This window comes from Portunus trituberculatus, chromosome 44 (assembly GCF_017591435.1).
Source record: "Portunus trituberculatus isolate SZX2019 chromosome 44, ASM1759143v1, whole genome shotgun sequence".
Taxonomy (NCBI): Eukaryota; Metazoa; Arthropoda; class Malacostraca; order Decapoda; family Portunidae; genus Portunus; species Portunus trituberculatus.
In genome coordinates, this window is record NC_059298.1 from 29,134,990 (window position 1) to 29,152,104 (window position 17,115).

Below are 17,115 nucleotides of genomic sequence, written 5' to 3' on the forward strand. Positions count from 1 at the left end.
AACGTTGAGGCAGTGCACGATGGGCGGACAGGGCTGTGATTAGTGCAGACTCAGTAAGGTGATAAGGCAAGGCGGGGCGGAGCTGTAGTACTTAAGGCGACGCACGCCACAGCCCTGCCACATCGCCGCCACTTCTGACCACAGCCATGGCCGTAAGTGTTCATCCTCCTCCTCCTCCTTCTCCTCCTCCTCCTCCTCCTCCTCCTCCACGCAGCAGAAACGCTGTTTGTTGTTGCTCCCTAACGTGAAAATAAAGATGTTATATAATCTTTGTTTGTTTATAGGAAATATTTAAGATGATTAATTATTTTTTAGATAGATATGTGTGTGTGTGTGTGTGTGTGTGTGTGTGTGTGTGTGTGTGTGTGTGTGTGTGTGTGTGTGTGTGTGTGTGTGTGCGCAAAAAAAAAAAAAACACACGTTGCTCTTTTTATCTTTGTAAATGTACATCTTCCATCTATTTGAATACACCGCTCTAATTCTTAAACTCATTTGTCAAACCTATGCGGTTGTAAATAGTTGATCCTGCTTGCCACACGACACAAAGGCACGCTCTCCAATCAGTGGTAATCCTTCGTTGCTGTCTCTCTAGTCCCACCCAGCCAGGCACCAGACAATAGCTCACCTTAGCGGGAATGATCCGGTGACGTGCTGACATCCACCAGATTTCACTCGCGACTTACCCGCTTTCACCCCTCTCTGTCTCCTCCCAGCGACCGTCTCTTCTCATGTCTTATATTCCGAGTCACTGACTGCTTGTAAGATGATGAGAAGATGATAGAGATAAGCTAATACACAGGGAATCATTCATATCAGATTGTACCAAAAGTAAACACAACATATTATTTCAATGTTGATTATAAAGAGTATACAATCAAAAATTTCCCACTCCATTCCATCAGTTGCTTACTTTGCTTCATAAACACCACTGCTCTCTGTTTTCTTCCTTGTTTACCCTGCATTTCCTATTCCATCAGTTGCTTACTTTGTTTCATAAACATCACTGCTCTCTGTTTTCTTCCTTGTTTACCCTGTATTTCCTATCTCATCAGTTGCTTACTTTGCCTCATAAACATCACTGCTCTCTGTTTTCTTCCTTGTTTACCCTGTATTTCCTATCTCGACTGCATCTTGACCCCAGCCTTCTTAACAGATATTAGACACAAGGGTACTACAAATGTCACATGAAAATAGTTATCTGCTTTATTTCTTCCTTGTTTTCGCTGTATCTTTTCCTCTCCTGTTCATCTTGACTGCAACCATATGAGCAGATACCAGAAGCAAGAGTACCATTAAAACTCCTATTCTATCTTTTCTTCCTCTTTTACCTTTCCCTTTCTTGTGTACCTTGACTTAACCCCGTGTAAATAGATACCAGACGCAAGAGTACCAGTAAAAATCATCTTCTTCTTTTCCTCTTCTTCTACCTTTCTCATTCTTGACTCCAGCCGTGTAAACAGATACCAGACGCAGGGCTACCACGCGTCTACCACTGAAACTCCTCTTGTTCTATCTTTTCCTCTTCTTCTACCTTTCCCTTTCTTGTGTATCTTAACTCCAACGCGTGTAAACAAATACCAGATGGAAGAATACCACTAAAACGCCTCTTTTTCTATCTTCTCTTCTATCTATTCCTTTCTTGTGTATCTGTTAACGCGTGTTAGCAGATACCAGACGTAAGGGTGCCACTAAAACGCCTCTTCTTCACCTTGCAGGACGCAGCAGCAGAGAAGAAGGTGCTCATGATCGACCCCTCGCTGGTGTTCCGGCCCGAGGAGGCGGTGAAGAAGAGCGGCGGGTGGAAATTCAGGAACTTCGACGAGAATTCCGATGACCCGCACCAGGTGACCGTCAGGAACACCTACATGAAGATGCACACCAACCAGTGCGTCGATTATGTCAAGAGGAAGGTGAGAGAGAGAGAGAGAGAGAGAGAGAGAGAGAGAGAGAGAGAGAGAGAGAGAGAGAGAGAGAGAGAGAGAGAGAGAGAGAGAGAGAGAGAGAGAGAATGTTTGTTGCATAAGGTGAAGTGTATGTAATTCTTGATCTTATTTTGCTTGCATTCAAGGCGCATTTAGGTACACACACACACTCACACACGCATTCATTGATAAAACACACACACACACACACACACACACACACACACACACACACACACACACACACACACACACACAAATAAGATCAACATTTTCTTTTATCTTTTTCCTACTCCTCCTCTTCCTCCTCCTCCTCCTCCTCTTCTTCTTCCTCCTCCTCCTCCTCCTCCTCCTCCTCCTCCTCCTCCTCCTCCTCCTCCTCCTCCTCCTCCTCCTCCTCCTCCTCCACCATCATCACCACACAACACTACCACAACACCTCTGACCCTACCACAATCTACCCTTAACCTTGCAAACCCTCCCTGACTCTCTGAACCTTGCACAGCCTCTCCTCTGAGCCTCCCCATCTCTCCCCTCACAGCACAAGGAGTGGGGACAGTTCAACAAGTTCGAGGCCACGATCATGGAAGCCCTGGAAAAGCTCAACAACCTGGTGGACGAGAGTGACCCTGACGTTACGGTGCCCAACATCGTCCACGCCTTCCAGACAGCCGAGCGACTGCGAGAGGCTCACCCGGACAAGGACTGGCTACACCTCACTGGCCTCATTCACGACTTAGGCAAGGTAAGAAGGATGATTGGGTGATGGTTGTGTTCAGAATGCGAGGAAAAGGAAAGGGAAAGAATTGATTAGATGATTGATTAGATTTATTAAGCCATTTTGTTGACATTAATATATGTAATAAGGAGAAGACTGGAGTTGTAGAAATCTTGCCATCTTTTTTGGAGTCTTTTCTTACAGTTGTTCTTTTAGTGTTGGTCTTGCACTGGTTAGATCTCAAGATTATGCTGCGGTCCTTGTCACCACGTTGTAGAAGAGATATAAGTGTAGGATCAGTACAAATAAGGATGACTAAAAGGTTACAAAAGGAGACTGACAAACGCAACTCTCATGCCAAGTAATCAAAGTGGACAGGAAAATATTTGGATTCATGAAGTTATATTTGAAAAATGGAGGAACAGAATTAAATTAGTTATGAAATAGGGAGGTAAATGAATGGAATGGACTCAGTAATCAAGGGACTGACAAACGAAACTCTCATGCCAAGTAATCAAGATGGACACGAAAAAATAGATTCATGAAGTTATATATGAAAAAATAAGGAACAGAAAGGAATTAGTTGTAAAATTGGAAAGTAAGTTAATGAAATGGACTTAGGAATTAGTTTGTAAGTGCTGAGTCTTTAGGAAGTTTAAAGATAAATGATGATAGATGGAATTAAATAGTTGTTTTATATGGAAACTGCACGAGTAGGTTTGATGGCTTCTTGTTGCTTCCATTATGTTTTATTGTATTCTTTGGTATCATGCTGCGGGCGACTGTTATGGTGGTGGTGGTAGCAGGATTACCGTTTTATTAATTTGCTATATTTCCATATCTTTAACCCCTTCAGTACTGGAATGCGCTTTTACCTTGAGTTTTGGGTGTGATTAGATGATTTTACTTACATTAGAAAGGGTCTATGGAGGTCAGAAGATTAATGGCCAGTCTTTACTATTCTAATCCCCACATAAGTTTCTGAAGCTGTATGAAATCACCTAATAGTAAGCAAAATGTGAAAACGAATCCACTTTTTTCAACAGACTCAAATAAAAGTTAGAATATAGTGAGATTTTAAGCGATGTTCTCATAAATATAGTAATACTCTGATAAGAACTACATCGTCACTGGGAAAACACACCTTACAAGAACTTGACTAAACACTAAATATCCCTGTAGCCTTTGGAAACAGTCCCAGGGAAAGCCAGAATGGTTTGGCAAAGAACAGCCTGATATACCTCTCTCTGTCTGTGTGCAGGTGATGGCGTTCTACGGGGAGCCCCAGTGGTCAACAGTCGGGGACACCTTCCTGGTTGGGTGTGAGTTTGCGCAGTCCATCGTGTATCGCGACTCAACCTTCCACAACAACCCAGATCTCAATAACCCCAAGTTCAAGTGAGTAGAAGGAAAGGGAAAGCCTGAGACGATGTAGTTTAGGAAGAAGCTGCGACGAGAAGAGTAGTAGATAAATAGAACAATTATAAGGGAGAGGGAGGAAGGGAGGGAGGGAGGGAGGGAGGGATTATGATGGAGATATTACCTTCCAAATATTACCAGCAATTTAGACCCGTATTCAGCAATGCTTTGCTCTTTCACGACGACAATTTTTAAAGGCTCTAGTTGAAAATAATCATGCTTTTAAGTTATCTTTATAGTTCTGGTGATGGATTAGCAAGATTTCTAGTTTATCATAAGGAGAAACTGTCTTGAAAACCCCTGTTAGCCGTCTAGGGGGACTTGAGAAATTGTCGTGGTGAGAGAGCAAGGCGTTTCTGAATATGGCCGTAAGACCCATTTTTTTTTCTTCTTCTTCTTTATGCAGGAGAGAATGCCAGCCAAGAGCAACAAAATATAAAAAAGAAAAGGCTCACTTGCATGTTGGTTCTCTAAGAAAGAAATAAGTATAGAGCTAACCAAAATTAGGAAGCAAATGTTTTGATACCTGTTCTTTCCCAGCACCAAGTATGGAATGTACGAACCCAACTGCGGGCTGGACAAGGTGTACGTGTCTTGGGGCCACGACGAGTACTTATACCAGGTCCTGAAGCACAACAAGAGCACACTGCCTGAGGAGGGACTGTACATGATTAGGTGAGTGACCGGGGAGGGGGGGAAGGAAGGAAGGGAAGGGGAAGGGAAGATGGGGAAAAGGGAGAGATTTGGGAGCATTGACAAGGGTGAAATGAGAGGGAAAGGAAGGAAGATGAGAAGACGAGGGAGGAAAAGGAATGGAATGAGAGGAAGGAAGAGAAGATGGAAGGGAAAAGAAGGGTAAAGCAGAAGGGAGGGGAGAGACTAAGGAAAAGGAAAAAGAAGAAAAGGAATGAAGGAGAAGAGAAAGGAAGGGAAGGCAGGGGTAAAAGGAGCGAGGAAAGGATGGAAAGACAAAGGAAGGATAGTAGTAGTAGTAGTAGTAGTAGTAGTAATAGTAGTAGTAGTAGTAGTAGTAGTAGTAGTAGTAGTAGTAGTAGTAGTAGTAGTAGTAGTAGTAGTAGTAGTAGTAGTAGTAGTAGTAGTAGTAGTAGTAGTATAGTAGTAGTGGAGGTGGTAGTAGTAACATAGTAGTAGTGGTGGTAATAGTAATAGTACTAGTAGTAGTAGTAGCAGTAGTAGTATTAGTAATTTAACAAAACAGAATGAATAAGGTATCAAACAACACTAAACTAATATGAACTTGAATTCAACTTTGGACTTTGAAGTTAAATGGGACGAAAAAAAAATAGATAACTAAATAAATAAAAAATAAACTTGATTAGAGTAGAGGGACTGCCTAAAACACTAGACACACACACTAAACCCTAAGTACAGCAGCAACAACAACAACATCAACAACAACAACAGCAACAACAACAACAACATAAACAACATCGTCATCATCAACAACAACTATCTAATTATTTATCATTTATGCGTGTCAGATGTTAAAAAAAAAACACTCAAATCACAATAATAGAAGAAAACTAAGAATGGAAAAAAGAAACGAGAGAAAAACGAAAAAAAAATGTATATACCCTTCCGTCCCACCTCACACACACACACACACACACACACACACACACGGCCCGGTAGCTCAGTGGTTAGAGCGCTGGCTTTACAAGCCAGAGGACCGGGGTTCGATTCCCCGGCCGGGTGGAGATATTTGGGTATGTCTCTTTTCACGTGTAGCCCCTGTTCACCTAGCAGTGAGTAGGTACGGGATATAAATCGAGGAGTTGTGACCTTGTTGTCCCAGTGTGTGGTGTGTGCCTGGTCTCAGGCCTATCCGAAGATCGGAAATAATGAGCTCAGAGCTCGTTCCGTAGGGTAACGTCTGGCTGTCTCGTCAGAGACTGCAGCAGATCAAACAGTGAAACACACACACACACACACACACACACACAGAGCATATTCTCTTTATTTCCCCTTAAGTCAACTGAAAACCCCTTCAATACTGGGACACCTTATTACCTTGAGATTTATGCACGACTAGACCATTTTATTGACATTAGGAAGCATGTATGGAGGTCAGAAGATTAATGGCCAGAGTCTTCACTATTCTAATCCCCCACATGAGTTTTTGAAGCTGTATAAAATCACCAAATAGTAAGCAGAATGAATATGGAAACGCGTCATGGTACTGAAGGGATTAAGCTTCCTCTAAACCCTAGTATATTTTTCAGTTCAGTATAGTGTTAGCGTTATTCTCATTATTGCAGTAGAATATTATTACCATGACAGTAGAAACACATACGCAGCGTTCACCCCACTCTAAATATCTCCCCGCATATGATCCATGTGTGTTGTCTGGCCAGGTACCACTCGTTCTACCCGTGGCATACCGGCGGCGACTACTTCCACCTGTGTGACAACAAGGACCTCGAGATGCTGCCCTGGATTAAGGAGTTCAAGTAAGTGGCGGTGTCTTGTGGTCTTCGTCGGGTGCGTCCTCTCGTGTCCAGCTTGATTTGCTTTGTCTCTGTCTCTTTGTCTCTGTCTCTTTGTCTCGTGGCTCTTCTTTGTTATCTGTTCTTCCAGTTTGGCATTTATTTTGTCATTTTCTTGTCTTTTTCTGTTCTCTTTGTCTCTTGTCACTTCTTGTTATTCTTGTTCTTGTTATTCTTGTTGTTGTTAGTTTCTCATTTGTTTCTTGCTATTGTTTTTTTTTTTTCTTTCCTGTTCTCTTTATCTCGTCTCCTTGTTATTTTTATTCTTCCACTTTGCCTTTTTAATCTACCATTTGTTTTTGTTTTGTTTTGTTTTTTGTTTTTGTTTTTGCTATTGTGTTTTTTCTTTTATTTTTTGTTGTTATTTTTTGTCATTTTTCCTGTCTTTCCTGTTCTCTTTGTCTCTTGACTCCTCTTGTTATTCTTGTTCTTCCACTGTGCCTTGTTAGTTTCTCATTTGTTTCTTGCTATTGTGTTTGTTTGTTTGTTTGTTTGTTTTTTATCATTTTTCCTCTTTCCTGTTCTCTTTGTCTCTTGTCTCTTCTTGTTATTCTTGTTCTTCCTGTTTGCTTTCTTAGTTTGCCATTTGTTTCTTGCTGCTATGGGTTTTTTTTCTTGCTATTCTTGTTATTTGTATTGTTTTTCCTGCCGTTCCTATTTCCCGTTTGGTTTTTCCATATTCCTTGTCTCATATCTTTATTAATCGTTTTCTTATCCTTCTTTTCCTTTCTCTTCAGTTTCCAATGTGACTCCTCCATATCCCTTTTCCGTCATCATCATCATTGGCATTCATATTCTTATTTATATCATTGTAAGATCATAAATTAATTAATAAATGAACGTATTGTAAAGTAGTAATTTAGTTCAATACTTTCGTTTTTCCTTGCAGCAAGTTTGATCTGTACACCAAGAAGGAGAAGGTGCCGGATATGGACCAGCTGCGGCCTTACTACCAAAGCCTCATCGACAAGTACTGCCCGGGCAAGCTCAAGTGGTAGAAGGGCACACACTCGTCACTGCACACGGGCCGTATTCTGAAACGCTTTACTGTCTCACCACGACTAATTTTGAAAGGCCACAGTAATTGCCAGCCGGGTTCTCAAAAGTATTTATCCTATTCGTTACATAGAAGTCTTGTCAATCTGTCTCTTAGGAACCCATGTAACGTAACGAGAGGCCTTTGAAAGTAGTGATGTGGCGCAAATGTGTTTAAGTATACGATCCTTAGTTCAACGAGACGCGACGTGTGTGTGTGTGTGTGTGTGTGTGTGTGTGTGTGTGAATTAAGGTTAATATTGGAACAGCTATATGAAGAGGAGAATCAGACAAGGTGGTTAAGGTCGTTCCCTATACCAGCTAGTTTAGTAAGACGTGGAGGTGTCTGTATCTGCGTGTGAGGAGAAAAAAAAAAAAAAAAGAGTTGAAGACTACAAGAGCTATTTAAAGAAGAGGGTGTGCCTGGTTGATTTATATCTGATACTATAAGTAAGATTGCAAGGGTAGATTAGTGAGATATCAGCAGATGGAGGAAAAATTTAGGCTATAACACATGAGAAAATCAGGTCATAACACTAATATGATATCACGGAAGGGGCATCCGCTGCAAAAAATAAATAAGTAAATAAATAAACAGAAAATAACTAACAACCATTCTGCGTGCGTGTTATGAAATATGAATGTTTAACGAGAAAATGACTTTGTGAACATACTTATGCATTCGTTAACTATCTAAAACAGTGGTTCCTGAACGTTTTTTTGGTCGTCATCCACTTTCATACAGGATATTTGTCCATGGCCCACCGCCCACTGCTAAGCATAATTTATGACTACAGTTACTACAGTCCTATACTGATTACGTCCATATATAAACCACTCTTGCAAATCCTGTAATTCTATTGATTCCATGCATGTACGTAAGTTACCTCCACTGGTTGCCTACACACTAAACTCCATTGCTTTTATACACGCATCATAGCCTCAGGTTATGGCCCCTTGCATTTTGTTATATCCCCCAATTGGGTCATAGCCCACAGTTTGGAAACCACTGATGTAAAGAGAATGGTTGACCACCACGCCCTCCCGTCCACCCCTGCCCTCTTAAAGTGACGATCTCCCTTCCTCACCTCCGCTTCCTCCTCACCTATAATAATTGTTGGTCGATTCATTTTGTTACTACTTAGCTACATATTCTGAAACACTGCTCTCACCACGATCATTTAGAGTGACTACAGATGATCAGTCTATTTCTCTGTTCTTATTGTAGAAAATACTGTTCATTTGTCACTAAAAACGCAATTCAAAACCTGTGTAGTTTCAAGTAGAACCTTTTGAGAGTAGCGTAGGTGCGAGCAGAATTGTTTCAGAATATGGTCCTTCCACGTTCCTCTGTGTGTGGTGTGTGGAGCAGCTTCCGGTCCAGTACCATAGACATCAATAAGGTTGTGTAATGATTATCCATGCCAGTGCGTACTTCCATGTGTTTGCTTCCCGTACCGCCCGCCGCCTCTAAAAGCTTGTTAACCTGCTGGCTGCGTTCTAGTACAGCAAAGGGTGTGTAGACCATGTTATTATTGTAAGTACAAAAATACAATGTCTTTCTAGAATATTACTGTAAAGGCAACGTGCAGCATTGGAAGTGTTGGTCCTATATTAGTACATTTTATCTACCATGTTAGCAGTGATAGTACAAAATTACATAATAAAGATGTAATATTACTTGAGGCATTTCACCTTTCAGGGGCAAATTTGCAGATGATAACATTCTATACCCAGGGACAGTGAAAAGCACATACGGTTTGCTATTTTCTGATAAGCATGTGGTCATTATTGTTTACCCTACACACTACTGCTGCTGCTGCCTCACCACCGCACCACCGCAGCCCCCTAATCTACAAATTGTTGAGACACGGTTGAGGTGCAAATCTACTGAGCGAGTGTGTACAGCATCTTTTGTTTATCAGAAAGCTCACCACAGCTACGCACGTACATGCATTTGTCTAAGGGATTATCTGTATCGTCTTGGTGGACCAGAACTGATCTTTGAGACATGGTGTAGTCTAATGATCGTTGTTGTGGCGCCATGTTTTAGCAGACTAACTCTATTACGTCTCCTCACTTTTCCTTTTCTTTTCTCTCTTTTTTTCTCTTGTAAACTCAGTGAACAATGAAGTATCAACGCCAATTTTGTGGTTGTAACAAAAAACTAATAAAAAGTAAGGGAATCAGTGATGTAGGGCTAAGATGTAAACGCAGAATTCTCATAACATTCTCAGCAATATTGACTTCTCCGATGCACTTCTCTTGAAACAATGATACGAGAATGGTAACATAAACATATATGTATATTCAGGTATAACGTGAATGCAATATTTATCGAATGTGAATACCAAACCACGTCATATTCGTGTATAAGATAACTTAGTAATGTCCGAGGAGCTTTGATAACTGAACTACTTGTTGAACCATCGGCGAGTATTGAGCGTTCACTGTTTCACTGTTTTATGGTAATTGAACTTTGAATTGTCGAGTACAACGTAGTGTTGTATATTGCAAATAAACAGCACATTGTGTAAAAAAATTAATGAAGAATCTGATTCATTAGCCTATAATATTTACAGTTGGTTGATGGTGTCAATAAACTTACTTATTCTATTCGAGGTTCACAATCGCACGAGTCAGTTTCGATTCTTGCCTCGAACAGCGCAGCCCTGCCAGCAGCCAACTACTGCCAGTCACTGTCAGGCCCGCCGTTCGTGACTTCGTTTGTGCTGGCGACTTCGGGAATTGTTGGTTGCCACGTTTGTCCAGTGCTGAGGTAGGAATTTCGTTAAGTATTTACATTAGTACGGAAGCTCTTAACTCTGAAATATGGCTAAGGAAGTAGGTTGGTTGACCCGCCAACATTTCTAGAGAGGGTGAAGTCCCGGCAATCTTTCCTATCAAATTTTTCCGTATCTCTCTCTCTCTCTCTCTCTCTCTCTCTCTCTCTCTCTCTGATTAGCTATATGTGAAGCTGCTTCTGTTACCACTATAGTATTACTTAAGTTGTTGTAAGTAGTAGTAGCAGGAAGAAGGGAAAGGAGAATTAGGAGGCAGGAGGGCTGTGGGAGAGTGGTTGTAGCAAAAGGAGGGAATGAGAGATGGACCGTAATTATACAGCTTTGTGGCTCGTTTGGAATCGTTTCTGATCGACGGGAAAGGAGGAGGCAGGTAGTAAGAGCATGCCAGGGTTAGTTATGTGGTATAAAGCCAAGCACACGCACGCATATACGTAGAACAATGAAATGAGGTAGAAATGCAGTGTTATGTAGGGTTTTAGTGCCTTTTCTAAATATTTACCGTGAAAATGTAGGGCTGTATGTAAAGTGTGCAGAATATTTATTTTATGTAGGACTTCCCTGCTTCTATTTGCTTTTCAACGCATCTCGTACTTATGCTTAGCTGGATGTTGCGTCTATGTACGCAACGACTTAACTTGCTCTCGTGTCCACGCTCTTGAGTCTTCCGAATTTTCCACCATCTGGCTACGACTTAAGTCACTCTCAAACGAAATTCATCTGTGCTGTTTATCTCTCCCGTAACTCTTCTGACTATAGTAATTTCTTCGACTACATAACTTCTAAAGTGGAGCACATTCTGTCCCTCTACCCTTTCGCCGAGATTTCCATTCTTGGAGATTTCAATGTTCACCACCAGCTTTGGCTTTCCTCTCCCTTCACTGACCACCCTGGTGAACTAGCCTTCAACTTTGCTATCCTCCATGACTTAGAGCAACTGGTGCAGCACCCTACTCGTATTCCTGACCGTCTTGGAGAGACGCCCAACATTTTTTATCTCTTCCTCACCTCTAACCCTTCTGCTTATGCTGTCACCCTTTCATCTCCGTTGGGCTCCTCCGATCACAATCTCATTTCTGTATCTTGTCCTATTTTTCCAATCCCTCCGCATGATCCCCCAAAGCGAAGGTGCCTCTGGCGTTTTGTCTCTGCCAGTTGGGGGACCTGAGGAGGTATTATGCTGATTTTCCCTGGAATGATTATTGCTTCCGTGTCAGAGACCCATCTCTTTGTGCTGAACGCATAACAGAGGTGTTAGTATCTGGCATGGAGGTGTACATTCCTCATTCTTTTTCTCAACCTAAACCTTCTAAACCTTAGTTTAACTCGGCCTGTTCTCGTGCTATACATGATAGAGAGGTTGCCCACAAAAGGTACTTGAGCCTTCCATATCCTGAATCTCATGCACTTTATATCTCTGCCTGGAATCATGCCAAGTCTGTTCTTCAACTTGCCAAACACTCTTTCATAAATAAGAAATGTCAAAATCTTTCAAACTCTTCTCGTGACTTCTGGCATCTAGCCAAAAACATCTCAAATAACTTCACTTCTTCATCTTTTCCCTCCTTTATTTCATCCTGATGGCACCACTGCCATCTCTTCTGTCTCTAAAGCTGAACTCTTTAATCAAACCTTTGCTCACAACTCCACCTTGGACGATTCTGGGCTTGTCCCCTCCTTCTCCTCCTCCCTCTGACTATTTCATGTCTACAATCAAAATTCTTCATAATGATGTTTTCCATGCCCTTGCTGGCCTAAACCCTCAGAAGGCTTATGAACCTGAGGGGGTCCCTCCTATTGTTCTCAAAAACTGTGCTTCTGTGCTTGCACCTTGCCTGGCCAAACTCTTCCAACTTTGTCTATCGACTTCTACCTTTCCATCCTGCTGGAAGTTCACCTACATTCAGCCTGTTCCTAAAAAGGGTGACCATTCTAACCCCTCAAACTACCGTCCTATAGCTTTAATCTCTTGCTTGTCTAAAGTTTTTGAATCTATCCTGAATAGGAAGATTCTCAAACATCTGTCACTTCACAATCTTCTGTCTGATCGCCAGTATGGCTTCCGTCAAGGTCGCTCTACTGGTGATCTTCTAGCTTTCCTTACTGAGTCTTGGTCATCCTCTTTTAGAGATTTCGGTGAAACTTTTGCTGTTGTGTTAGACATATCAAAAGCTTTTGATAGAGTCTGGCATAAAGCTATGATTTCAAAACTGCCCTCCTACGGCTTCTATCCTTCTCTCTGCAACTTTATCTCAAGTTTCCTTTCCGACCGCTCTATTGCTGCTGTTGCTATATGCAGATGACAGCATTTTGATTGTTCCACACAAGGATGTAGATATTATTAAAAATAGACTAAGTAAAGAACTGGAATCATGTAACACCTGGATGATAAATAACAAGCTGTCTCTGCATTTAGGAAAAACGGAAATTATGTTAGTGGGATCAAAAACAAAACTAAAAAATGTAGATGATTTTAATATAACATGTCTGGGTCAGGAATTAAATGGTGTAAAATCAGTAAAATACTTAGGAGTTCTTTTGGATCAGTATGTCTCAGGAGAGCTAAACTGTACACAGATTATCAAGAGGATAAATGCAAGGTTAAAATTCATGTACAGACAAGCAAAGGACCTTGATAAGAAAATTAAGAAAACCTTATGTAGCGCCCTAATTCAACCTCATTTTGATTATGCATGCTCCTCTTGGTACTCTGGACTGACAAGTAGATCTAAGAAACAACTACAAATATGTCAAAACAAGATTATTAGATTTATTTTAGGCTTAGACCCCAGATCTCATATAGGACAAGCGGAGAGAAAACAAGTAAATATGCTTAGTGTTAAGAATAGGGTAAAAGAATTAAAATTAAGCCACGCACACAATATTCATAACAACAGAGGACCAACATATCTTGCAGAACACTTCCAAAGAAAAATAGATACCCATACAATTAGGACAAGAAATAATGATTTGAACTTTTGTATGTCAATCGCACAGGGTCCCTCAGCACATACATTCTATCACACAGCCATTAGAGACTGGAACTCATTACCAAAAAACCTACAAATCAAAGTAGCTCTCAGGAAATATTTACAGGATGAAGAAAGAGCTGCTGAATCAAATGACTATGTTTATTTTTAACCATGACTGTCTTAGAATGTAGATTTAGGCTTTACTGTTAATTTTATGGAAGAGTAGGTAAATAAGTCTTAGATTTAGTATTACTGTGTGCCATTTCTATATGTATAATGACTCCTGTGCTGTCTGCCCCATCTTGCTGGATAGAAAAAGGGACCCTACTGGAAATAAGTTGTTAAACTTTAGTTGGTCATCCTGGAGGAAATATCTATGTACATTCAGTGGTTTTATACTATGCCTGTAATGCACATGAAGAATCCAAATAAACTAACTTACTTACTTACTTACGTAGATGGCTACTGTTCTTTTCCTAAACCTATTAATAGTGGTGTTCCTCAGGGTTCTGTCCTGTCACCCACTCTCTTTCTATTATTCATTAATGACCTTCTTAACCAAACTTCTTGCCCTATCCACTCCTACGCTGATGATACCACCCTACATCTTTCCACATTCTTTCAGAGACGTCCAACCCTTCAGGAAATCAACAGATCACGCGGGACGCCACGGAACACTTGACTTCCGATCTTTCTAAGATTTCCGATTGGGGCAGAGAAAATCTAGTAGTTTTCAATGCCTCAAAAACTCAATTCCTCCATCTATCAACTCGACACAACCTTCCAGACAACTATCCCCTCTTCTTCAATGACACTCAACTGTCTCCCTTTTCCACAATGAATATCCTCGGTCTGTCCTTTGCTCATAATCTTAACTGGAAACTTCACATCTCATCTCTTGCTAAAACAGCTTCTATGAAATTAAGTGTTCCGAGGCGTCTCCAACAGTTTTTCTCGCCCCTCCAACTGCTTACTCTGTATAAGGGCCTTATCCGTCCCTGTATGGAGTACTCTTCGCATGTTTGGGGGTTCCAGTCATACAGCTTTGCTTGATAGGGTGGAATCGAAAGCTCTTCGTCTCATCAACTCCCCTCCTCTGACTAACTGTCTTCAGTCTCTTTCTCACCGCCGAAATGTTGCATCCCTTTCTATATTTTATCGCTATTTTCATGGTAACTGTTCTACTGATCTTGCTAACTGCATGCCTCCCCTCCTCCTGCGGCCACGCTGCACAAGGCTTTCTTCTTCCTCTCATCCCTATTCTGTCCAACTCTCTAATGGAAGAGTTAACCAGTATGCTCAATCATTCATCCCTTTCACTGGTAAACTCTGGAACTCCCTCCCTGCATCTGTATTTCCAAATTCCTACAACTTGTCTTCTTTTAAGAGGGTGGTATCGAGGCATTTGCTCCTCTAATTCTGGTTGACGGTTTTGGCACTTCTTGAACTCTTTGGAGAGCCAGCGCTCAAGTGGGCCTTTTTCTGACTTTTTTTTTTTTGCCCTTGGCTGGCCCTCTTCCCTACGTAAAAAAAAAATAATAATAAAAAATAATGAGACGACTTTGATTTTTGCTTGCTCCGCTTCTTTGTGACATTCCCACTCTCTTCATATGGATCAAGACCAAGGATTCTAGAGTGTATTCCTTGATCAAGACCTACATGCCTGTTGTAAAGGCCAGATTATTTTGTCTCCTGTCCACGGCGTGAGGAAATGAAATGTTAAAATGTTTTATTTGTTCATCAGATGATTGCGTGATTGGTGAATTACTTTTTTCTTTTTCTTTTCTTTTCGTTTTCATTTTTTTCTTTTTCTTTGCTTTTTCTTTTCTTTTCTTTCTTTTCTTTCTTTTCTTTTTCTTTTCTCCTTTTTTTCTTCATCTTTTCTTTTCTTCATATTCTTTTTTCATTTTTCTTATTATTCATCCTTTCTTCATTTTTTCTTCTAACCTATTTCTCTTGTCACATTCTACTTCCTTCACTCCCACACATAGGCTGTAACTCTGCTTCTGTTCATTCCTAGTCCTATCATTTAGTTCTAGCTGTCCTTGCCTTGAACAATAACTTAGGTACTTCTGCTCCCCTACATGCCACTCTTCTTCCTGGTTTGTTTGTTTTTTGTTGTTTATCATCTTGGTGTATATTTCTTCTTCATTCCCGAATTCCTCCTCCTCCATCTGTTAGCCTCTATCCCTTTGCTTATGTGTCTATTCTCCAGTCTATCCCAGTCTTCTAAGGGCTCCTTTTTCTTCCATCTGTTCATCTCTCCTCTACAATAATCCCAGTCTGTTCTCTTAAGTTGACTGTATTTGCCCATATATCACTTTCCAGTCCTATTTTCTTGAAAGTTAGTTTTCCCTTAGCAATTCTTTCTCAAAAGGTGTTCCATTCTGCAATACCTCTTACTGCCTTTAAACCTGTGTACTTATTGGCTCCCAGTGCCTACTGACCTGTTATGTCCTGTATTTTATCTTGTTCCTGAATGTCCTTTCTATAAATTTTATCAGCTCTACTCTGTATAAAGTGTGGGACTGCCATTCCCTTCCACAGACCCCTGCCAACCTCATATTACTAATTGATTATCCTGTTTCCACCACATTGGGTCATCCTAGCAGCTCTCCTTGCCTTACCTTTAATTATTTTTGTTTCCCCACCTATGCCTTCACTACTAACCTCTATTCCTAAGTATACTTTTCCACTGCTTCCAGTATACAGTTTCCCATCACCCACTGATGGTCATGGTCATTAATATGAAATCATTTGCACTCATAGCTGCAGCTCTTTTCAAAACTGAGCTGTAACCTGCAACAGTTGCTCTATGTGTTTCTTCCTGTCTTCCATCAGCATATGCCAGACACCCTAGCCTGCTGCCTCTAATGTCCATACCTCTGCTGCTCACTCTGCTTCTTGTTATCAGTTCCTCCAGGCATATGTTAAACAGTGTTGGGGATGTCACACAGGCTTGTCTCACTCCCATGTTGTTCTCTAACTATCCCATGCTCACTGACCCAAGGCTGAATTTTAACTCATTATCTTCATACAACTTTTCTATCACTTTCATATTTTTTTTGTCCATTCATGTGATTTAGCAGGTTGACTAGGCTTTTTCTATCAACTGTATCATAGGTTTTCTAAGAATACCAAATAGTTTTATTTCCAGTTACTTTGCTGTTTTCAGTCATATCTCCTTTTACAAATATGTTTTCCAGTCCTTTTCCTCTTCTGAAACCAGCTTGTTCTTCACTCCATATTTTGCTTTCCCCTGCCCACTGTGTCAGCTTGTCTTTTATTAATATGCCAAACACTTTTGCCAGCACATTCATTACAGCTATAGGTCTGTAGATCTCAATATTATCTTTGATCTTTGGGTTAGTGTGTGCATAGGCATGTCTGTGTGTGTGCTTCCTCTTCTTCCTCGTCCTCTAACCACACCACTGTTGGTTGCCACCTTTCCCCAATACCAACTGGTTAGCAATGCTTTGGCAAGATGAAAACTTAAGTATCCAGGATAAACCTCACCAGTTATAATGCTGCCACAAAGCTGATTCCTTTTTCACTCATCATATGCTACTTTTGTTTCCTGAATCATGTTTTAGATAGAAAACAAATTCTTCTACACAAATTTTTATCAAACACTAAGAAAATATTTTCAAGTATTTTATTATTTACAGGTTTATATACATGCCTTACAATATAATAATAATAAATGTTTCTTTCTCAAAAGAGTACTCATATTTTTTTTGT

General features: G+C 40.7%; 1 protein-coding gene and 1 non-coding gene across 2 annotated transcripts; both read left to right on the forward strand.

The window, feature by feature from the left end:
- The first annotated feature begins 18 nt into the window (after nucleotides 1-18).
- Nucleotides 19-10,151, forward strand: LOC123518968 (inositol oxygenase-like). Its single transcript, XM_045280060.1, has 7 exons — nucleotides 19-152; nucleotides 1,716-1,910; nucleotides 2,464-2,667; nucleotides 3,902-4,038; nucleotides 4,600-4,734; nucleotides 6,435-6,530; nucleotides 7,456-10,151. Exons 1-7 carry the CDS (start codon nucleotides 147-149, stop codon nucleotides 7,562-7,564), a joined length of 882 nt encoding a protein of 293 aa, XP_045135995.1. The 5' UTR covers nucleotides 19-146; the 3' UTR covers nucleotides 7,565-10,151.
- Trnav-uac lies at nucleotides 5,703-5,776 on the forward strand. Its single transcript has one exon. It is a non-coding gene; the product is annotated as a tRNA-Val (tRNA).
- Nucleotides 10,152-17,115: the final 6,964 nt, after the last annotated feature.